Source organism: Coenobita brevimanus, chromosome 58 (genome assembly GCF_032717465.1).
Source record: "Coenobita brevimanus isolate Jiangsu-jjx chromosome 58, ASM3271746v2, whole genome shotgun sequence".
NCBI classification, from domain to species: domain Eukaryota; kingdom Metazoa; phylum Arthropoda; class Malacostraca; order Decapoda; family Coenobitidae; genus Coenobita; species Coenobita brevimanus.
Genome location: NC_137011.1, coordinates 28,624,229 through 28,648,621, shown reverse-complemented (window position 1 = coordinate 28,648,621; position 24,393 = coordinate 28,624,229). Strand labels below are relative to the sequence as shown.

Below are 24,393 nucleotides of genomic sequence, written 5' to 3'. Positions count from 1 at the left end.
TCCCCCCCTTCCCAGCAGTGTGCATTTGCACGCCCCGCCCCCAACCCTCCCCGGCCCCGCCCCCCCTTCTCTCTCTCTCTCTCTCCCCCTCCCCTCCAACGTTCCCCACTACCACCTCCTCCACAGTAACGACTCCCCCCCACCACGAGACCTGGTTGCCCCTGAACAGGCCCATGGGTAAATCCAGGGCTGGCCCTAGGGCAATACGAGCAATGCAACTGCATTGGGCCCCACTCCTCTAGGGGCTCCGCACTCCTCCCCCCCAAAAAGAAAGAAAAAAACCTTTAGGCCTTTAGGGGTCCCACGCCTCATGAGCGGGCCCCTGATAGAGCATAATGTGGCGCAACGCACTTGACAAGTCTGCAGCTGAGTGGGCCTTTGCTTTAGCATTATGTAGCAAGCACCAGCCACGTGCCTCTCTCATAGTGCTCATTTAGGGCCCCGCTCTGCCCGAGGTTAGATATGTGACTGTTATGCTAGGTGTTTTTAGTCCTACCTCTCGTCCTAAAAATGCCCGGGACTGAGCGGGGTCCTCCTTCTTGACCGGAAGTAAAGCACTCACAAAGGAACAGGGCATTAAAACATCATTGTCTTAATTTGAACTCCTTACAATACAAGAACAAAGATATACTGAATATGGAATGGACAAGGTGACAGAGTTGTTATTATTGGTATAATGTGTCCACAAGCACGTAATGATGTCGGCGGCAAAATACAACTTCCTTAATGTACATAGATATGACAGGTCACTAGGGCACAATGTAGGTGTTAGAGGTAAGGCACAATTTTCATTTAGTACACTTGTCAGGATACACTACATATAGATGAAGTAAAGTGCCAGGTTAATCAGTATTACTATACATACCACATGGGTGCAATGTTTGTACCCCGAGTCGCGGCAAGCGAGAATGTCACTTAGCCGCGGCGACACTGTTTGTTGGTTCTGTCTTTATTGACTGGTCTTAGGTAGTCTCGGGCCGCCACTGATACATTTCCCTGGTTCCGTAGGGCTTGGGGGTAGACACAGTACCTTGGGTCAATAAGGATGGGAATCTGGGTATATCACATTCGTCTCGTTATTCGTATCCACTGACTATTGGTTTCTGTCTTTATGCTCATATTCCTGACTGTCACTTTCTAGTATATTGTTCCTGCTTTATTGGTCACATTCACTACTGTCACCTTTACTAAGTCTCTGACATGAATCGAGAGGTGGAAGATGTCGTCACTGGACTGCTTATCCCTGGAGTTAGCAGAGGTGGCACCCAGGCGTGGGAAGGGGCCCCTCGGGAGAGCTCTCCTGTAGGAGGCAAGGAACAGCTCTCGGGGGCGTCACTGCCCGGGCATGTTTCGTAGCTGGGGTGCAGGGAGACCCTTCCATCTGGGGGCCTCGACCTGATAGGTGGCCCTCAGGACTGGGGCCAAACAGCTTCAGGAGTCGGGCCTGCCGTCTCTTACTCCGGGTGGAGGGCCGACAGGGAGTGGGGCCTGGGTGGTCCCGCCTTGGGATCTGCAGCCTGCCCCTGGGAGGCTTGGTGCTGCTGTCGCCTACAGAGTGGGGTGCCATCAGGAGCGGACTGCGGCACCTCTTCTGCAGGGTGTCTGTCAGGGGCCGGCGTCGTCCAGGGATGGGCTGCAGAGCAGGAACAGGACCTCGCCACCACTCCTGGAACGGCAGCACCTCTGGGGAACCACACCTGGAGGGTGAGAGAAAAGGGCATCCCACGCAGCTGAGAGGTAGTGAGCCGGCCGCGCAAGGGGCCTTCCCCTCCGGGAGAACCCTCGAGACTGCAGACAAAGGGTGTACAGTGGCCGTCCCTTCCCCAGCACGTACGGCGGCCGTTGTTGCGGTTCCACAGTCTCTAAGGGCAGCAGAAGGACGTACAGTGGCCGTTCTTTCCCCGGTACGTACGGTGGCTTTTACCGTGGAGCTGCTCCCAAAGGAGGAAGAGGCAGATGAGAGACATACTGTGGCCATTCCCTCCGCGACACATACGGTGGCCATTGTCGTGGCTCTGCCTGCCCAACAGGAAGTAGCTGAGGGACGTACGGTGGCCGCTCCCTACCCGGTATGTATGGTGTCTGTTACCACGGAGCTACTCCCGTAGGAGGAGGAGGAGATGGAGGAGGGACATATGGTGGCCATTCCTTCCCCGACACGTACGGTGGCCGTTGTCGCGGTGCCACTCCTCCTGCCTTTGCCTGTCGGTGTGTGCTTAATAGCTAGGGCACCGAGGCGGTCTCCAGATGTGGCTGTAGCTGAGGGGCGTACGGTGAACGCTCCCTCCCCGGTACGTACGGTGGCCGTTACCATGGAGCTACAGGGGGAAGCAACTGAGGGGTGTACGGTGCCCGTTCCCTCCCCAGTATGTACGGTGGCCTTTACCGCGGTGTTGCTTGGGACTATCTGGAGCAGTCCCACCCTGATCCTGGTGAGGACTGCTCCGTCCGTGAGGTCGTGTCTCATTCCTGCAATGTCGCAGTTGGGTAGGTTGAGGGGAAGAGGTACTCAAGGTAGGTGCACCCCGGTGCCCGTCTTGCTCTGGGTCAGTCCCGCACACCTGGCCCGCCATAGTGTCCTCCTGGGGTGGAGGTAGGGCTGCGACTCCGTAGTGGGGTGGGGGTGGTGGGGTGGGGGGTCCGGCGGTGGAGGCACGTATTTTACCATCGTCTGCGGTCAAAAAGTCACGGCTCCGTGACTGTAGGTGGTAGGTGCTGGTGGTGGATGTCTTGTGGGCTGGTGTGATGTGTTGGAGGAGGGTGGTCCAGTGGTGTGTTGCGTGGTTGGGTTCTTGGTGTGGGTTGAGGGTGAGGTGAAGTGTAGAAGGCTTTGTGGTGTGGCAGAGGTTGCAGAGGAGCTGGTGCGTCCCTCATACTCTGAGGGCTGGACGGTGTGGGGGACGCCAAACTATCCTGTGGATCCTCATCTCTGGTGGTGGTGCTTGGTGCAGGGGCAATGGCTGTATGCTGGCTAGGGGTGAGGTCCTGGGCTTTTTATGGGGGAGGTCTGGGTGGGAGGGTCATCTCCCCCTAGGGAATTGGGTATGGGGAAATTTCCACTGTGCTTGATGTAGGGTGAGCGTGATGGGGGTGGTGTTGGGGGTATGCGTGGTGTGTGTGGGTGATGGTGGGGAAGTAAGGGAGGTAGGAGTGGGTGTAGGAGCGTATCTAGTCGGTGGGCGTGAGAGGCATCTGGATCTTGTGGTAGTGATAGTAAGGGTTGGTGTTGCGGGTGAAGCTGTGGAGGCACGTGGTGGTGTGGGCGTCCTGTTGTGGCTGTGGGCAGTTGTTGGTGGTGTGGGGTGGCGTGTGTAGTGGGCATGGTCGGTGGGTAAAGAGCAGACAGGGGTGGAGGAATGAGTGGCGTGGGTGGCGGGTGGAGTTGGTGCACGTGGGGAGTTAGCGGGTGAGGTGGTGCGTGGGGTGGTGCGTGGGGGTGTGTGGGTGGGGTGTGGGGGGTGTCATGACGGTACAGTGGGGGTGGATGTTTCCACGGTGGTGAAGGAGGGAGTTGTCGCGGAGTGGTGTGGTGCGGATTTGGTGGTGGGGGTAAGGGGTGGTGATTGAGAGTGGTGGGTTGGAGGAGGTGGGGTGGGCGTTAGAGATGCATGCGGAGGTGAGGTTGGTGAGAGATCAGAGTTGGAAGAAGGTGGTGGTGGGTCAGGTGAGGGTGTCGTAGGAGGAGGTGTGATGGTAGGTGAGTTAGAAGGGGGGGGTGAGAAGGAGTAGGCATATGAATCAGTGGGGTGATTCTCGGAAGGAGTTGAGGTGAGTGGTGCGCGGCAGGAGGTGTGTGGTGCGTTGTTGAGTGGAGGGTTATGTTGGTGGGTTGGAAGGGGCGTACTTGTCGGTTGCGGTACATGCGTGTCTGTCCCTGCTGTTGGATAATGACTTGGTAAGGGTTGGGGACTTTGATGATGATGAAGGGGCCTTTGAATCGGGGAGAGGTTTTGCTGGGAGTGGGTAGGCGTGCCACTACAACAGAATTTCCCGGTTTGTAGGGGTTGGAGGGGATCATGTCGGGCTGTAGGTCTTGTTGCGACTGAAGGCGGTGTAGGCGCCTTTTGAGGTGGTGTAGGGGGTCAGTGGTGGAGGGTGGGGGAGGGGGTTGGAGGTGTTGGCGGAGGGGCAGCTGGAGCGGGGCTTCCCCGAAGACTTGCTCGTGAGGGGTTATTCCATCGTCTCTGGAGCATGTGTTGAGGCCCCACTGCACAATTTTGACATGGGCTGGACAGTTGTCATTGCCTGTTTGAACAGTTCGGGTTCATACCTGGTTAAGGAGGGATCGATGGCTTCTCTCGCAGACACTTTTTCCCTGTGGCCAGTATGGAGAGGAATGTGAAATATAGTAACCGAATAGTGTTGTGAGTTCTTCCCAGACCTTGCCCGTGAAGTCAGGGGCATTATCTGAATGTAGGGCCTGGGGGATACCAAAGTAGGGGAAGATGTGGCGGACTAAGGCATCTGCAACTGTCATGGCGTTATGGTCTTTAGTGGGGCAGGCGATGATGAATTTGGAGTATACATCAACGAAGGTGATGATGTATTTATAACACGCTTTAGGTGCGTGGGGTCCTACCACATCAACCGAAAGTAGTTGCCATGGTTTTTGTGCGGAGATCTTCCCAGCTGGTCCAGCTGTGCGCGTGATGTCTTTACCCTAGGAACAGGCTCGGCACGTTTGGGTGATGTTTTTGGCAACGTTGGAGGGTTTTGGTGTCCAATATATGTCACTGAAGACTTGCGGTAACTTCTTTGTGCCGAGGTGGATGCCATTGTCAGCATGAAGGTGGAGCATGGCGTCTTGTGCAGTGCTGGGATCGAGGACAATATGGCCGTCTGGGTTGAATAGATGGTCGCCATGTTGGTGTAGTTTGGCAAAGGTGCGTGGCGGGATCCAGGTAGGGCATTGTTTGTCGTGCCACATTTGTAAGAGGTCTGGTTCGGTGCGAATTGCGTTGATGGGGAGGCAGGAAAGGGCATCAGTGTTAGTGTGTAATTTCCTGGGTCGATAAGATATTTCAAAATCTAATTCTTCCAGTGCCTCTCGCCATCGAATCAGTTGGGTGCTGGTGGTATTGGACTGCCGTAGCCAATGGAGCGATTGATGGTCCGTAATGATGACTACATGGGTGCCTGAAATGTAGGAGCAGAAGTAATCCAAGGCCCAGATAATTCCCAGGCACTCACGCTTGGTGGCGGCGTAATTCCTTTCCGCTTGATTGAGGGTGTGGCTGGCGCAGGCGATAATATGTTCCCATCTGTCCTGCACCTGGGCGAGTACAGTCCCTATGCAATGATGGAGACGTCGGTGTAAAGACAAAAAGGGAGGTTGTAGTCCAGGAAAGCTACAATGGGGGCTGAGATGAGTTTGTTCTTGAGGGTGTTGAATGCCACTATTCTGGTATCTGTCCACACAAAAGGTTCGCCTTTCTTTGTCAGATCGTGTAATGGTTTGGCGATGTCGGCAAAGCCTTTGACGAAACGCCGGTAGTATGAGTTAAGTCCAAGGAAGGCGCCCGTTTCGTGGACGTCCTTAGGTAGGGAGAGGTCGACGATGGCGTGCAATTTGTTGGGATCGGCAAAAAGATGCCCTCGGCTCCAATCACGTGTCCCTGGAAGGAGATGGATCTTTCTGCTAGGACGCATTTGAGGGTTTTAGTTTAAGTCCGGCCTGGCATATTCATATGAAGACTTGTTTGAGGTGGTGCAGGTGGTTGGCCCAGGTACGGCTGAGTATGATTACGTCATCTAGATACGCCACACAGATCTCCCAGATCAGGCCACTTAGGACCGACTCCATGAGGCGGGAGAATGTGGCCTGGGCATTGCATAGTTCGAAGGGGAGGACGTTAAATTCATAATGCTTGCCATTGGAGGTGGAGAAGACAGTTTTTTGTTTGACCTCTGGGTGGCCGGGGACCTGCCAGTACCCCGATTGCAGGTCGAGGGTGGAAAACCATGACGAGCTGTGTAGTGAGTTGAGGGAATCTTTAATTCTGGGTAGGGGAGTGACGTCCTTGGTGGTGACATCATTTAGTTTATGGTAGTCAACACAGAACCGCATGGTGCCATCCTTTTTTCTAACCAGTACGATGTGGGAGGACCAGGGGCTGGTGGAGTTGGAAATAACGCCGGCACTGATTATGTCCTGGACCTGCCAGTCTTCCTCTGCCTGTTGTTTAGGGTTCTTGCATCATGATGGTTGGCGGATGGGTGGTCCCGTGGTGTGAATTTCGTGGTTGAGGTAGGTGATGTGCCCAATGTCTGCTGGGCAGGATCAGAAGAGGTCTTGGAAGTCCAGGAACAGTTGTCGGAGGCTGTTAGTTTGGGAGGTGGAGATGTGAGAAGGTAGAGTAGGCAGAGTGGGGTGGGAGGGTGGTGGTGTTTTACAAGGTTTGGCCTCCTCCATGTCGCCTATTATTAACCCTCGCGGAAGGGTAAGTGGTGTGGCGGCGAGGTTGGCGATTCACACCGCGGACATGGGGAGGAAGGAACGTGGGAGACACTATCCACGACAAAAGGGGCCCGGGTGGTAGGGTGGGAGAAAAGAGTACGGAGGTACCGGAGGGTCTGTTTAGTTGTAACTAAGCCTCATGGTGGGGTGGAATGGTAATAGTGGAGGCAATGATGGCAGGAAAACTTGGAGGGGGAGGTAAAAGAGGGGAGGCAGAGGATGAGGGGTGGGGGTGAGAAGGTGAGGTGTTGGGTGATGGGAAGGGTGTGATTGGTGGTGTGATGCATGTGCAGAAAGGTTGAGGGTGGTGAGGGGCGGGTGGTGTATGAGGTGAGGGTGTGCACACACTGCGTGAGTGGTTAGGGGGGGTTGGGGGACTGGACGGAAGTGAAAGCAGTGCTTGTAGCAGTCAATGTTTGTGTGCAGCTTTTGCAGGAGGTCTAGCCCCAGGTAGCCGTCATATGCACGGCAGATGGAATCGAAGACGATGAAGGGATGTCTTGTGGTGACTTGCTGGTGGTTTTCAGTCCACAGGTCCCGGGTTTCTCCACGGATAGGCAGGGGGCCCTCCCCCATGTCTACGAGGTTGGCTGAGGTGGAGAGAAGGGGGCCGAAGGCGGAGCTGTGGCGGGAGTAAAAATGCGAGTAGAGGCGGGATCTGGCTGCTCCTGTGTCCACCAGTAGCCTTGCCTTGACCCCGTTCAGCCTTATTTTATCGTAGACTGGGGGTCTGTATTTATGTGAAGTGGCCCTCTCCACCGTGGGGAGGTGTGGGGCCGGACCTAAAAAATCCATTTGCTGTACGGTGCTTTCCTTGTCGGGTTCCTCGTCCCCTTGGTCTGTGTACATTATGGGTGGAGCATCGTCTTGTGGAACATCGTCTTCCAGGGATGACACCTTGCAGCACCCTTGTGTGGCCACCCTACGTCGATTGGCTTTCAGCTGCTCGTGGATGTCGTGTAGCAGGCAACTATGACTGCAGGCGTAAATTCCCAGGGGTTAATGAAAATCAAATTGAAGGTTTCCCTGGGGTTAGGGCGTTTCTTCTGGGGGTGAGCCCTGGGTACAGCAGGTGACAGCTCCGCAGTAGGCTGTGAGGGGGGCGGCCGTGGCTTGGGTGGCGCCGCCTTGGTTGTGGGGAATTTACTTACAGCATGGATAGGCTGGGTTGTGGGGCAGGCGGCGAGGAGGCGTTGTACTAGTTGCAGGTCACGGTCCATGTCTCCCAAGGGATCATATATAGTAATATGTTCCCTGACTGTGCTCGGGAGGATTCTCAGCAGGGTGTTGAAGGTATGTTGGTCCTGAATGGCTGTGGTTGCTTTGGGATAGGTGGCAGTGACGAGTCTCCGTGCCTAGACGAAAGCATCGTCCAGGCTGCCATCGTATGTTAGGGCGTCGAGTTGCGAAAGGGCGATAACTCTGCCCAGTGAAGGTGTGACAGTCTGTTTCACAATACGTGTGAACTGGTCCCATGTCAATTCGGGGACGATTTTTGTGGCTATAGTTGCTACAATTTTGCCCAGGTTTGGTAGTGTGACGGCAATTTTCTCTCTGTCGCTGTCAAACCCAATGTCTAATAAGGGTATCCAAGTAAACATCAATGTCGTATTGTTCAGGGTTGAACCTTGGCAATTGGATGTGAGGTTCGGCTGCCATTGTGCAATATCTCCCTTTTTGTTCCTCCATGCTCTAATTGGATCCAGAACCACTGCTTGCCACCAGTGTTATGCTGAGTGTTTTTAGTCCGACCTCACTTCCTAAAAACGCCCGCGACTGAGTGGGGTCCTCTTTCTAGACCGGAAATAAAGCACTCACAAAGGAACCGGGGAATAAAAACTAGGCAGTATACCTTAATACATCTATTGTCTTAATTCGAACTCCTTACAATACAAGAACAAAGATATACTGAATATGGAATGGACATGGTGACAGAGTTGTTATTATTGGTAGAATGTGTCCACAAGCACAGTAATGATGTCGGTGGCAAAATACAACTTCCTTAATGTACATAGATATGACAGGTCACTAGGGCACAATGTAGGTGTTAGAGGTAAGGCACAATTTTCATTTAGTACAGTCATCAGGATACACTATATATATGGATGAAGTGAAGTGCCAGGTTAATCAGTATTACTACACATACCACATGGGCGCAATGTTTGTACCCGAGTCGCGGCACGCAGGAATGTCACTTAGCCGCGGCGACACTGTTTGCTGGTTCTGCCTTTACTGACTGGTCTTAGGTAGCCTTGGGCCGCCACTGATACATTTCCCTGGTTCCGTAGGGCTTGGGTGTAGACACAGTACCTTGGGTCAATAAGGATGGGAATCTGGGTATATCACAGTCGTCTCACTATTCGTATTTACTGACCATTGGTTTCTGTCTTTATGTTCATATTCCTGACTGTCACTTTCTAGTATATTGTTCCTGCTTTATTGGTCACATTCACTACTGTCACCTTTATTAAATCTCTGACACGACTCGAGAGGTGGAAGATGTCGTCACTGGACTGCTTATCCCCGGAGTTAGCAGAGGTGGCACCCAGGCGTGGGAAGGGGCCCCTCGGGAGAGCTCTCCTGTAGGAGGCAAGGAACAGCTCTCAAAGGTGTCACTGCCTGGGCATGTTTCGTAGCTGGGGTGCAGGGAGGCCCTTCCGTCTGGGGGCCTCGACCTGATAGGTGGCCCTCGGGACTGGGGCCAAACAGCTTCAAGAGTCGGGCCTGCCGCCTCTTGCTCCGGGTGGAGAGCCAACAGAGAGCTGGTCCGGGGCGGTCCTGCCTTGGGATCCGCAGGCTGCCCCTGGGTGGCTTGGTGCTGTGGTCGCTTACAGAGTGGGGCGCCGTCAGGAGAGGACTGCAGCACCTCTTCTGCAGGGCGTCCGTCAGGGGTCGGCGTCATCCAGCGACTTGCTGCAGGGCAGGAACAGAACCTCGCCACCACTCCTGGAATGGCAGCACCTCCGGGGAACCAAACCTGGAGGGTGAGAGAAAAGGGCGTCCCATGCAGCCGAGAGGTAGTGAGCCGGCCGCGCAAGGGGCCTTCCCCTCCAGGAGAACCCTCGAGACTGCAGACTAAGGGTGTACAGTGGCCACCCCTTCCCCAGCACGTATGGTGGCTGTTGTTGCGGTTCCACAGTCTCTAAGGGCAGCAGCAGAAGGATGTATAGTGGCTGTTCCTTCCCTGGTACGTATGGTGGCCGTCACCGCAGAGCTGCTCCCAAAGGAGGAAGAGGCAGATGAGTGACGTACGGTGGCCATTCCCTCCCCGACACGTACTGTGGCTGTTGTCGCGGCTCTGCCTGCCCAACAGGAAGTAGCTGAGAGGCATACGGTGGCTGTTACCGCGGAGCTACAGGGGGAAGCAACTGAGGGGCGTACGGTGGCCGCTCTCTCCCCGGTACATATGGTGGCCTTTACCGCAGTATTGCTTGGGACTGTATCTGGAGCAGTCCCACCCCGATCCTGGTGAAGGCTGCTCAGTCCGTGAGGTCGTGTCTCATTCCTGCGACGTCGCAGTTGGGAAGGTTGAGGGGAAGAGGGACACAAGGTAGGGGCGCCCCGGCGCCCGTCTTGCTCTGGGCCAGTCCCGCACTCACCTGGCCAGCCGTGGTGTCCTCCCGGGGTGGGGGTAGGGCTGCGGCTCCGTAGTGGGGTGGGGGGTGGCGGGGTGGGGGGGCCGGCGGTGGAGGCGCGTATTTTAGTGACCTCTGCAGATTTATCGCATTCTTCCTCATGTTTATCTCTTCAACACGTTTTCGAGCTGTGTGTGGTTTTTCTTGGCTTGACTGATTGTCTTGGTAGTGTTGTTTATCAGAGGTCTAATCTGTGAAATTTGTGTTGCATGCATTTTCCTGAATTAAAGAGTGCTAACTGCTTGAGTCCTTGAGCCAAGTGATTTCAGCTGTTGTCCTAGGTTTCATAGTTTTCTTGTGAGATCCTGATCGGGCTTATGAAAAGATTCTGTCAAATATAGTCTGTAAATTTCTATTGGAAATATTTGCCTTAAGTGATTAAATGAATTTCTACTGGGATTATAAGCATCAGTTTGCAGTTATATGAGCTGACTGTGGGTATTGTGACTTCCAAGATTAGAAGTTTAGGACCCAGGCCTTTCTGTATTTTTGCTGATATCTATGTCTTTGGATCCATTTGATAACAGCAATGTTTAGCAGTTCTTTTCTCTGACTGTAGCGCACCAGTTGTTAGTGGTTTTGGTTAAGAAATTCCCCAGCTGAAATTCGTTTCATCTTTTGCTAACAGCAGGAGCTGAACTGCACTTAATTTAACACTTGTCAAGAGAATCTTTTTGAAAAATTTCAATATTGTTTAAAGAACCTTAGCCCTCCCCCCTTGCAAAGAGATGACGAAAAGAAAGTGTGACATTGACAGAATCTACCTGAGTGGCAGTGAAAAGAGGAAGATAAAGGCAGCAAAAGAAAATAAAGTCAAACGTCTCAGTGGAGCAATGGAGAAATTTATCATTGAAAAGAATGACACTGAGACCGAAGAGTCAGATTGTGAGTCAGTCAGTTCCATGGAGGTCCAAGATCTGCCCAATCTTCCTGCAGCTCCTTCGATGCAAACAGCTGAACAAGCTACATCATCATCTAGCTTGCCTCAGCAGCGTACATCAGAAATCAAGAGGAAAGACAGCAGCCTTGATGTTAGCTTTATTGAAAATTATGAGGATCCTGCCTCTTGGCCAAAAATTCTTTCCACAGCTCAGCGAGATTTTCTGGTAACAAAGGGTCCACATGAGTTAGATCTAAACCATGAATTCCCCAAAGATGCAGCAGGCAGGAAATTTTCAAATTCCTACCTACAGCGCAAATTATCAAATGGGGAGGTGATGCAAAGAAAATGGCTGGTGTATTCAGTTAGAAAAAATCAGATATTTTTTTGTTGTAAGCTTTTTTCCAGTGTTAATGCCGCGCTCTCCAATGCTAGTGTGCGTTTAGTTGAGCATGAAAAGTCCAGTGGTCACTTGCAGGCAAGTGTTTAATGGTTTGAGGCTGAACAAAGACTAAAGAAGTGTTGCTCTTTGGATTCAATGCATCAGCAGCGAATCAATCATGAAAAGCTACGGTGGCAAAATGTTTTTCAGCTCCTCCTTGCTATTGTTTAGTTTCTCTAAGAACATAACATGGCTTTCCGAGGATCTGTTGATAATCTCTTTGAACCTAAAAATGGTAATTTTCTTGGCCTAGTCCAACTGATTGTCAAGTTTGATCCTGTCATGCAAGAACACCTGCGATGAATCAAGGATGAAGAGATCCATGACCATTACCTTGGCAAGTGTATCCAGAATGAGCTGATTCAGCTGATGGGTAACAAAGTCCAGAAGACCATTATTGACCGTATAAAAGCTTCAAAATACTTTGCTGTTATAATTGATTGTACTCCAGATGTTAGTTATAAAGAGCAGTTGTCTCTGACAATTAGATATGTATCTGCAGGCTCTACTGTTCCTGTTGGAATATATGAGCATTTTATTGAATTCATTGAGGTGCAGGAAAGTACAGGAAAGAGTCTCCTGGATGTTCTTCTTGACAAGTTAGTGACACTGGGTTTAATTTACAAGATATCAGGGCGAAGGCTATGATAACGGTGCCAACATGAGAGGCAATAAGTCTGGTGTTCAGACTCGTCTTTTGGAAATGAACCCAAGAGCTTTCTTTTCACCCTGTGCATGCCACAGTTACAGTTTGTTACTGGAGGATATTGCCAAGACGTGTCCAGAGGGAATGACCTTCTTTGCTATCCTTCAAAGGCTGTATGTCTTGTTATCTGCGTCAACTCAAAGATGGGCAATTTTCACAAGACATGTTAAGGACTTGACTGTGAAACCTCTCAGTGAAACCCGATGGGAATGTCGTACTGACAGTGTCAAAGCTGTGAGGTACCAAATTGTTCAGTTTTACGATGCCTTAGTGGATATTGCTGAGGAAACAAATGACCCCAAAGCTCGCAGTGAGGCTATGCCACTATGCAGTGATCTTCTTAATTTCAAGTTCATTGTTTCCATAGTATTTTGGTATGGTATCCTCTTTCAGGTCAATCAGGTCAGTAAACAGCTACAAGGTGAGGCAGCTGAACTTTCTGTTGCAGTCAAAAGCATGGAGAGAACTATTGCATGGCTGCAAAAATACAGAACTGATGGATTTGACAATGCTTTTGCAGATGCAAAGGAGATAACCAATGATATGGGCATTGAACTTGTCTTAAAAGAGAACAGAATTAGTAGAAAGAAACGAACATTTCAATATGAAGCTCAAGATGAGCCAGTTCAAAGTCCACGAGAAAGTTTCAGAATTGGATGTTTCAGTCTCATCATTGATAGAGGAATTTCATCCATGGAACAAAGATTCCAGCAATTGAAGTCACATGATGCTTTGTTTGGTTTCTTATTTTCTTTCCACAACCATACCAAAGCAGAAATGAGAGTGCATGCAGCCAACTTGGAGAAAAGTCTCACCGTAAATGGCACCTCAGATATCGACGGTTACATGTTAGCAGAAGAAATGGGTGCTCTAAAGTCTGTTATTCCAGAGGAGATCGCTTCCCAGCCCTCCGAAATCTTAAGCTTCCTTTCTAAAAGGAACAGCTATGTAGATTTCCCAAATTTTTGGATTGCCCTGAGGATATTGCTGACTATTCCCGTTACTGTGGCATCAGGTGAAAGAAGTTTTTCCAAGCTGAAGCTTAATTAAGACATGTCTGAGGTCATCAATGACACAAGATCGTCTAAATGGCCTAGCCATACTTTCAATTGAAAATGAAGTCTCATCTCAGCTAGACTACAATGAAATAATCAGAGACTTTGCAGGCATTAAGTCCCGCAAGATAATTCTTTAAGGTTCAGTTCCATTACAAGAGTTAAAACTGCACTGGAGCAGTGAATGATGTCAAACCGCACAATGAATCTCTTAATCTCAAGGATGAAGGCAAAAAAGATGAGTATGATCCAGAACATGCTCACTGTCTGTTTATCATTGTAGTGGCTGTATATATCTATTGTACCCATCTTGCAAATTATATTGTATCTTGTATCTTATTGTATATATCTATGATATGGTAGTTTAGGAATCTTTGTTTTACACTTCTAATTCATAACGAATCATTTTCATTAATATCTGAGTCCATGCATTAAGCATAACTATAAAATTGTTATTTTGGGGGGCTTTGGGTTTGACATTCAAAATCAGAGGGGCCCCGCCCCTACTCCTTGCACTGGGCCCCGCACTTGCTTGGGCCGGCCCTGGATACGTCTGTCCTGTTCTCCTCCCACCTGCCAACCGGTACCCTCTCGGCCTGCCTTTTGCCCCCGACTTTTCTCCCCCTCACATCACGGCAGTCCGAATTGCTAACCTCGCCCCCTCCCCCCTAACACTACCTAAAGGGCTCGTAATAGGAGAGATGGAAGAAGCCGAGCCTTGATCCCCTTCCCCCCCAGCTCCTTCCCCCTCCCCGACCATCTCTCCCCCCACCAATCAGACACCCTCCGCCGCCTTCTCCTGGATTTCCAGGACCTGTTTGCGACTGGACCCGCCGACATTCGACATACCACCTTCCTCACTCACGAGATCCACACGACAGGTCCGCCGATCCGCCAACCATCCCGGCAGAAGAATCCCAAGCAATGGGAGGAAGAGACTGTCAGGTTCAGGAAATGATCGAGGCCGGAGTCGTTTCCCCTTCCACCAGTCCCTGGTCCTCCCCCGTCGTGCTCGTGAAGAAGAAGGATGGCACCATGAGGTTATGCGTTGATTATCGCTGGCTCAATGACGCAACTATCAAGGATGCCACCCCACTCCACAGGATAGACGACTCTCTCGATTCCTTATACGGCGCCTCCTGGTCCTCCATCCTTGATCTCCAATCAGGGTATTGGCAGGTACCGGTGCAGCCAGAAGACAGAGGCAAAACTGCTTTCTCTACCAGCAACGGAAAGCACTATGAGTTTAATGTCCTGCCCTTCGGCCTCTGTAAGGCCCCTGCTACTTTCTCACGATTAATGGAGTCTGTCCTCTGCTGCCTCACCTGGGAGATCTGTTTGACCTACTTGGATGACGTTATTGTATTCAGCAGGACCTGGGCCGATCATCTCCAGTGCCTCTGAAAAAAGTTTTCCTGCATCCGACAGGCCTGCCTCAAACTACGGCCCACCAAGTGCATCCTGGCTGCCAGAACCGTCTCCTTCCTGGGGGACGTCATCACCCGGCATCTCCCCAGATCCAGACAATCTCCGCTCCATCGCGGACATTCCCCTGCCATAAGACATCAACGGAGTCTGGGCCTTCCTCGGCTTGACCTCTTATTACCAACGCTTCGTGAAGGGGTTCGCCCACATTGCCAAACCACTCCACGACTTTACCCAGAAGGGAGAACCTTTTATCTGGATGGATGAAAGAGCATGTGGAGTGACGTGGAGGGACAGGTTGACAAATGAAGAAGTGAAGGAACGCTGTGGGGTGGATGTGGATGTGGTTGAGAAGATTAGGAGAAATACACTGAGGTGGTTTGGACATGTGAAGAGAATGGAGAATGAAAGACTGACTAAGAGGGTGTATGTAGGTGAGGTGGAGGGAGGGAGGGGGAGAGGTAGACCGAGGATGAGGTGGAGGGATGGAGTTGAGAGGTATATGAGGGAGGGGGGGGTTAGTTGGGGGGAGGGTAGTCAAATGGTGGGTGACAGAGCGACTTGGAGGCGTTTTGTCTGCGGCCACCCTTTGCGGGATTAGGGCGTCGGGCTATAGATAGATAGATAGATAGATGAAAGATGAGTCGCCTTCCAATAACTAAATGACAAACTCATCTCCGCCCCAATCATGGCCTTCCCCGATTACTCCCTTCCATTCTGTCTCTACACTGACGTCTCCCTGGTAACAATAGGAGCTGTGCTAGCCCAAGTCCAAGAGGGCTGCAAACACATCATTGCTTGCGCCAGCCGCACCCTCAATCAGGAGGAGAAAAACTATCCTGCCATGAACAGGGAATGCCTGGGCATTGTCTGTGCTTTAGAACACTTCCGAGAGTACCTGTCAGGGACTCAAGTTACCATCATTACCGACCACCAATCCCTCCAATGGCTGAGGCAATCTGACACCCCCAATGCCCAGCTCATCAGATGGCATGAAACACCGGAGGAGTTTGAGATCTCCTACCGCCCCGGCAAACTTCACACAAACGCGGACAGTCTTTCCCAGCTTCCCATCAATGCCGCACAGTCTGAACCCGATCTCCTCCGACAGTGGCAATATAAAGAACGACCCCCTTGGATCCCCCAGCATCTCTTCCAAAAATGACACCGCCAAGGCGACCACCTGTTCACCCTGTCGGGGCATATCGTCCTCACCCCAGACACCGCCCTTGACGCCCTCTGAGACCTACACACCCACAATGGGATCCACCTGGGCGCGAAGAAAATCCTGCAGGTCTTCAATGATGCATATTGGACCCCCAACCCATCCACCCTAGCCAAGGATATTATCCAATCCTGCCAGGCATGCACCTTAGGGAAAGACATCACCCGCACTGCTGGCCTGTCAGGCCACATCACTGCCCACAAGCCCTGGCAGTTATGATCCATCGATATAGTGGGGCCCCTGCCACCAAAATCAGGCTATCAGTACGTCATCATTTTTGTCGATGCATACTCAAAATTCATCGTCGCCTGCTCAGAGAAGGAACCTCATGCCATTGCAGTTGTCAACGCATTGATCCGTCATGTCTTTCCGTATTTTGGCGTCCCACAGGCTATCCACTCCGATAATACCCCAGAGTTCACCACTAAAATCTGGTAGGGGTTACCTCAAATCTTCGGGTATCACATCTCCCACTCATCCCCTTACTGGCCACAGGGTAATGCCATTTGCAAATGAAACCATCGCACCTTAATGAACCAGCTCTGCACCTGGATTGAAGAAACAAAGAACGACAACTGGCCCGCACATGTCAAGATCGTGCAATGGGGCCTAAACTCTTGCCCACGAGAGGATGGCATATCGCCCTACGAATGTGTGTTTGGGGAAGCGGCTCTCCCCCTACCAATGTGGCAACACCTACAACCCACCGCAACCTCCCCCACCTCTGACCCCCTCCACCATCTCAAAAGGCGACTTTCTCACCTACATAGTAACTTAGACCTCCAACCTGACACTGCCTCCAACCCGTACAAGCCGGGTAACACCATCATGATAACACAGCTCCCTACACCCCACAAGCTTGCACCTTGCTTCACAGGACCCTACACCATCACCAACATCCCCAACCCCTACCACGTGACAGTTGATTATCATAACACGTCCAGCACACTCAGGAATCGCCATGTGCGCCCATTCCGTGCCCCCGCTTCCCCAAACCCCACCCCGTGCCCCAAGCTGCCCACCAAGCCCGCCCCGCCTCCCCCTACCTCCTACGACTGCTACATATCCCCTTCGCCTTCCCTCTCAGCCTCCCCCTGCCTGTCCTCTCCCATCCCTCCCCCCGTCACGCCGTATCACACCCCACATGAAGACTCACCGACGCCTCAAATCCTGACCTCTCCCGCACCCCTTCCCCGCCATCCTCCCCCTCCCCCGCACCCGCCTCCACCCGTCCTGCCCATGCACCAACCTCTCCTCCATCCACCCAGCATTCACCTCGCCCACCACCCATCCCCACTCCCACCCCCATCACCACCCCCCACCCCCACCTGCCTCCCCATCCCCCACACCCATCGCCACATGTCCTGCCCACGGACCAACCTCTCCTCCACCCGCCCACAGTTCACCCTGCCCACCGTCCATCACCACCCCCAGCTCTGCCGCTGCACCACCGCCCCCACACATCCCTCCCACCTCCCCACCACCCTCAACTCCACCACACTGCCCCCATGCACCCAACTCACCACCCACACCCACCTTAAAAACCACCATCACACGCTCCGGCCGCCTTTCCCGCCCACCCACTCGAGATGCCCCCACCCCTACACCACCCACCTCACCACAAAACCACATCCTCCTCCTAACATGAGCCCCATCACACTCATGCTACACCAGCACAAATCCCGGCCACCACCACTCCCCAGAGACACCACACTGCATTGCCCCGTCATAAAACCCCACGCTCCCCGGCGATCTCCAGCATTCAGCACAGCTCTCTACAGGAGACAAGACTTACCAATATGAGAATCAGACAAGCCACATGGGTGCCACCCTTCGCACACAGACATAGCGTCCGTGGCCCCCTCCACCTCCTGCAACTCCTCCACACCACCACTGACCCGTCCACCCTCTTCATCACCTGCAACACCCAGATGGAAGAAAACCCGGCCACCACAGCATGGAACGCCCTCCTTCAACATCTCCAACCCGTGCACCACACCAACAACACCAATGTCAATTACCTCCAGTCACAGGGACGTGACTTTTTCCCCGACGATGGTGGTAAAATGCTGGGAGTAGTGACTGAGGGCAGCATGACACCCCCGGGAGGTGCCTATGGAGGGGCAGACAGAGCACAACCCAATCCTGGGTGACAGGGACATAAGTCCACCTGGGCCGCGTGCCCCTATGACCAGGAACTAGCCTGCCGCCACCATAGCAGGAAAAGGAGACTACCTTGTGCGTTAGCTGACCCTCGACAGGATCGGGGTAGGGCCACTCCTATAGCTCAAGGCAGCACCCCTGGGATGGCCTGTAGATGCTCAAACCTCCTTCAGGAGACGGCCTGTAGCCGCTCGGGAGACAATCAGGAGACGACGTGCAGCCGCTCCAGCCTTCGTCAGGAGACAGCCGGTAGCCACTCGGATGGTGCCCTTGAGACGGCCTGTAGCTGCTCAAACCTCCTTCAGGAGACAGCCAGTAGCCGCTCGGGAGGCAATCAGGAGACGACCTGTAGCCACTCAGGAGGCAATCAGGAGATAGCCTGCAGCCGCTCCCACTTTCATCAGGAGATGGCTGGTAGCCGCTCGGAAGGTGCCCTTGAGACGGCCAGTAGCCGCTCACTCCTCCTTCAGGAGACGGCCGGTAGCCACTCCCCCACACGGGCCACAGCCAGTAGCTGGGCTTCAGCGACAGCCGGTAGCCGCGCCCCTAAAAGGCCACAGCCAGTAGCCAGGCCCTACGGCAGGAGACAGCCAGTAGCTGATCCTCCATCAGGTGCTGCCACACCTCCACAGTGACACAACCTTCAGGAGGAAGGTCCCAGCCCCAAGGACCTGTGGAGAGGCCCTGTGCTATCCCCAGGGTTGTTCTCTGCCTGGTCGGCTCCAGACAGACCCTACCTGACGGACTTCGATGAAGGCCGACGCTGCAGCTCACCCCTGACGGCTTCCCAGACGACAGGAGACTTCAGCTGCCGGGCCCCTGAGGCCGCCCCCAGGACCCCCGGGCGAGGCCTCTCCCCACCCCGATGCAGACGACCCTCGTCCTCTTTCAGGAGCCTAAGTGAGCACTTCAGGCGGTTTTTCGGCCCCAGCCCTGAGGGCCGCACTCCAGCTCCCAGCCCCGACAGTGCAGGGGCCTTCGCCGCCCACAGCCCCAGACGAGAGAGGACGCCCCTGTGAGTGATCCCGTGGCCACTGGATACAGAGGCCACAGGCGGGACTCAGCCCCTATCAGGAGTCGAGCTATGGGTTCTCCCGCCGCCTCCCCCAACCACGCCGCCACCCCACCAACATTGAGTGACAATGAAAATGCAGTGACAGCGTAAGAGTGACCTGAATATCAAGCAGTGTATTATCCGAGGGAATCTAAGTCCGAGATACATTAATGTGTGATAGTCACGGTTTGGACAAATAGTGAGAGAAAGAATGAAGACCCAACCAGAGTGCTGTGATTTCAGTGAACTTTAGACTCGGCCTTCACGGTGTGATTCCGCTGCACTACGAGACCTGTGAATAAGGTGCCCATCCTAAGCACAGTGTATATTTCCCTCAAAGTGACCATGACCTAGTCTCCTGCCCAAAAGACCTTAAATACTGTTCGTTGTGCTATTCACCTATTGCCCTGAACTATTGTCCAAATAGTATCCTGCGTGATACTACTGCCCATAATCCTTGCGTATGTCTTATAATTGCCCAGATTCCTGTTGTTGAGACATCTACCCGTTCCACATATAGAATTTGTCAATACACGTGTAAGGTTGTTGCCTTGAGTTTTTGTGTCCTGCCTCTCTCTAATTTGTCTAAGCTCCGGTCTAGAAAGAGAACCCAGCTGCACACTAGGCGATCAAGGGACGTGAAGCCGACCCTAAAACACCTAGCATAACACACCAGATTACAGGTGTCCACCATTTATAGAAAATAACTTTAAAACTTGGATTTGAATAGCCGTATGTTGAAGTTTTGGGGGAAACTATTCTAGGGAAGCGAGTTCCGAAGATTTACAGTTTGGAGAATAAAAGAATTTTGATAGGCATATGTTCTGCAATATGACAGTGCGTCAATTCAGTCATGAGCGCTACCAGATGCCCACGTAACACAGGGGAAGATGTGGAGAGGCGGCATAATGGATGCAACTTCGTCTGAGCACTTACCATAAAAATATCTGTAAGATAATGCAAGGGAGGCAAGATTACTCCTTACTTGTAGGGGAGGTAGTTTATTTATAGTTGCAGGATTATTAATAATTTTTGCAGCTTTGTTCTGAATTTTGCCCAGTTGTTTTAGTGCAACTGTAATGGGGTACATAAAAGCCCACTTTTTTTTTTTTTTTTTTTTTTTAATGTGTCCGACTCTGGGCATAGGCTTCACAGCCTGCCCAGTAGTCCTCCTACATACCGCACACCTCTACATACGTTGCCCACAGGCAGCGGCACACACACCACAAAGCCAGCCAGGAGACAGGACGTGTGTGCTGGGCAATCCCCAGGTCCTGTCCTCCCCACTTACTGTTATTTAACCAGCCCATACCCCACTGACCGGGCTAATGTATGGCCCGGCCTGCACTACAGGCGCAGAGAATCTTTAAACAACAACTACAACAACAGGCAGCGAGGACCTTCTGGCTCAGTGGTAACGTGCACACGTATGGAGCATGGGGGCCAGAGATCGAATCCTGGCCAAGACAGTGTGTTAAATTTGTTGAGTTTCAGTTCAGTTATTACATTGGTTGGCAGCAGTGTGGGATGTGAGGTGAGGCTTTGAGGGAATGATGTTGATTAGCTGACAGCGTCCTTGTCCTTATCTGTAATAACGAAAATTTTTAAGCCACCGCTGCCCCACCAGGATAATAACGAAAATTTTGATACGCCACCAATATGATGCTGAGGATTAGTCACCAGTGTAATGATCAGAATTTAGATAATTCTAGTGTAACGCCGAGAATTTTAGAAATTATAGAGAAATAGGATAGCATGATCTTATTTGAGAATATATGGCTTTATGAGAAATGATGTAGCTTGATCTTATTAGAGAGGGCGTGAGCACCTTGCGGGCCACTCAACCTCGTCTGTACCACTCCTTGGAGGATAGCAAAATTCAAACTCAGAATGACTTAACCTAAGATTTACTAAGTATTAAGAACTGAGACAGATTACTCTTCAAACTGTGATTTATACCAAGCAAAATATAATGAGGATCTGTATCACCAGAAATATGAATCTTCTCAAACTGAATAGCCTATTCAAAGAATAGCCTACTGTTACACTTTTCAGAAATATGAATCTTCACGAACTAAATTACTATTTGTTGTGCTAGATGTTTATAGACCGACTTCTCGTTCTAAAGACACCAGCGACTGAGCGGGATCCTCTTTCTAGACCGGAAATAGAACACTTACAAAGGAACAGGACATAAAAACTCGGCAGGACACCTTAACACATCTACTGTCTTAGTTCAATTTTCTTACAATATACATACAGAGATACACTGAATATGGATGGGGTAAAGTGACAGATTAATTAATATTAGCATAACATATCTCATGGGCACTGTGTTCACACCTGAGTTAATACACGAGAGAATATCGCATAGCCGTGGTGACACTGTTCATACACTCGGTCTCTTTGGACTGTACGTGGTAGGTTGGTCTCTTGGCCACACACTAGTATATAACTCTGGTTCTGGGGCGCTTAGACATACACACAGCACTCTAGATAAACTGGAATAGAGACCTTTGTGGGTAGTGTTTCTGTTTCACTGTTTCTATATCACCTACAGTCACTGTCACTGTTAAGTCTTTAGCACGACACTGGGGTCTGGAGGCGTCGTCACTGGGCTGCTGAGGTCTGGGCTTAACTGAGGTGCCGTCCGGGAGTGTGACGGAGCCCTCCTGGGGGGCCCTTCTGCAGAAGGCATGGGACAGCTCTCGGGGGCGTCACGGCCGGGGCGCATGTCTGGTCTGGGGTGCAGGGAGGCCCTTTTCTGCTCGGGCCTCAACCTGGTGAGGAACCCTCGGGACTGGGGCCAAACAGCGTCAGGAGTTGTGCCTGCTGCTTCTTGCTCCTCGTGGAGGGCTGACGGTGAGTGAGGTCAGAGCAGTCCCGCCCTGGGGTCTGGAAGCTGGCCCTGGAAGGAAGAGGACTGCGGTCGCTGCTGGGTGGGGGCGCCGTCAGTGGTTGACCACGGCACCTCACCCACGGGGCATCCATCAGGACCCGACATTACCTTGGGGCAGACTGAAGGGCATGAACCCCGACCTTATCACCACTCCTGGAATGGCAGCATCTCTGGGGAACCACACCTGGAGGGAGAGACAGAAGGGTGTCCCATGCAGCCAAGGGGTGGAGAGTGGGCCGCGCAAGGGACCTTCTCCTCTGGAAGAACCTTCCAGTACAGTGGCCGTCCCTTCCCCGACACGTACAGTGGCTGTCCCTTCCCCGACACGTACAGTGGCCGTCGTTGAGGTTCCACAGCCTCTAGGGGTAGCAGCAGAAGGACGTACAGTGGCCGTTCCTTCCCCGACGCGTACAGTGGCCGTCGTCGCGGGGCAGCTCCCGAAGGAGGAAGAGGCAGATGAGGGACGTACAGTGGCCGTTCCCTCCCCGGTACGTACAGTGGCCGTTACCACAGGGCTACTCCCGTAGGAGGTGGAGGAGGTGGATGAGGGACGTACAGTGGCTGTTCCCTCCCTGGTACGTACAGTGGCCGTTACCGTGGTGCTGCCTGGGACTGTATCTGGAGCAGTCCCACCCCGATCCTGATGAAGGTTGGTCTGGCCGAGAAGTAGCGTCGCATTCCTGTGACGTCGTGGTTGGGCAGGTTGAGGGGAAGAGGGACACAAGGTCAGGGCACCCCGGCGCCTGTCTTGCTCTGGGCCAGAGTCGCACTCACCTGGCCCGCCGTGGTGTCCTCCTGGGGTGGAGGTAGGGCTGCTGCTCCATAGCGGGGTGGGGGGTCCGGCAGTGGGGGCACGCATATTACTATTCAGTAATGAGGATATACAGTATAACTCCAGAAATACGTATCTTTACACAATGGATTAATATCCCAAGAACACTGATACACATGGATATAGTCCCGTGGTCTCTGACGGACTCGTCAGGAAGGAACCTAAAGATTATCATCAAAGAATATTCTCTAAGACTAAATACACGATAACTGAATAATCTTATATAAACTAGATACAATAATCAAAAGGACCAGTAATCACATGGACCGTAATCAAATAGACAAAGAGATCAGCCAATATTCACTTTGATTCCATGAACTAAAAGGGGGGGGTGATTTAGTGTGTTAGCGGTTAGGCTGCGGCTAGAACGCTCGAAATCTTGGGATGTGAGCCACAGCCCTCCATAAATGCAATGATGAAAAGGAGCGATGATCTCATTATTCAACACAAGAAGGATCAGGAAAAAATATCAGTAATTTAACTCACGAACATATATGATGACTTAATACACGGGGGAGAAAAGGGGGGGATGAGAGCTTGGGCACTAACCTGCAACGATGAAAAGGAGCGATGATCTGAATTGTTTGGCGCGGTTTCTTGCCTTTTGTAAGCATCAAGACAGTATTCAGGAATCGGCTAAAACTTCAACTGATTTCTTTGTAATACAACTGACTCTACTAGATCCTCAAGGAATAAGAGAGATACGTTTGCACTCAACATACATAGAAAAGTGACTTACGATGTTGAAATTTTTGTGATAAGGGTACAGGAACTTTAATTATAATGAAGCCAAATTAATTAAGAATTCGAATAGTTTTATTACCCGTGTCGGTTACATGCCTACATGACTGTAAACAGGACTCAATAACATGAATTTCGCGCTTCACAAATGACAATCATCAGCATTCTTATTTCAGTCAACTCTTAATCACCACTGCATAGTTCAAAAGGGGAAATCTATTAACTCTGGCAGGTAAATCTCTAGATTAGAATATAACGGAAGACATTCGCAATTTTTAATCTATGCAAAAATTTCTGCGGTTATACGTCTTTGTTGAAATTGGGTGGTTCACTATGCGGTGGCTGAATCGGTAGAGAGGCGGCCTGCAGTCCTAATGGACCCAGGATCGAATCCTGGCTGGGGCAGGAAACAGTTTAAGGATTTGAATTTCCTAAAAAGCAGACTTTCCTGATCTACCAGATGACCAGCCGACATGTTGTAAGAATACCCCTGCTAATACCAATACACCAGTCTTGTATGAGATAGCCCTAGCATGTATTCAATATGGATGGTGGGTGTTAGCGCCGAAGTGGTGACATGTAGAGGTGTATGAAGACTACTGGGTCTTGGGATAGGTCACTGCCCCCAAGAAATAGGCCTTAAAGCCTTTGGCCAGAGTCGGACACGTAAAAAAAAAAAATAATGAATTAATAAAAAAAAACACTAGTCATATTCACATCAAAACTTGACTTAGTACTATCAATATCAGAATCATGTTCACATTATGAATATCAGCTAAGACTAAACTTAAATATAGAACTTAATGGTTAAATCATGAGCTATACTTACAATGCTTAAACTTACATTTACAATACTAGCTTATACTGACTTACACTAAT

General features: G+C 51.5%; 2 protein-coding genes across 2 annotated transcripts; one reads left to right on the top strand and one right to left on the bottom strand.

Moving 5' to 3' along the window:
* Nucleotides 1–5,289: 5,289 nt before the first annotated feature.
* Nucleotides 5,290–5,649, bottom strand: LOC145402711 (uncharacterized). Its single transcript, XM_080274681.1, has one exon. The coding sequence runs from the start codon at nucleotides 5,647–5,649 to the stop codon at nucleotides 5,290–5,292; it is 360 nt and encodes a 119-aa protein (XP_080130807.1).
* Nucleotides 5,650–12,075: 6,426 nt separating this feature from the next.
* Nucleotides 12,076–13,170, top strand: LOC145402710 (uncharacterized). Its single transcript, XM_080274680.1, has one exon. The coding sequence runs from the start codon at nucleotides 12,076–12,078 to the stop codon at nucleotides 13,168–13,170; it is 1,095 nt and encodes a 364-aa protein (XP_080130806.1).
* The last annotated feature ends 11,223 nt before the right edge of the window (nucleotides 13,171–24,393 follow it).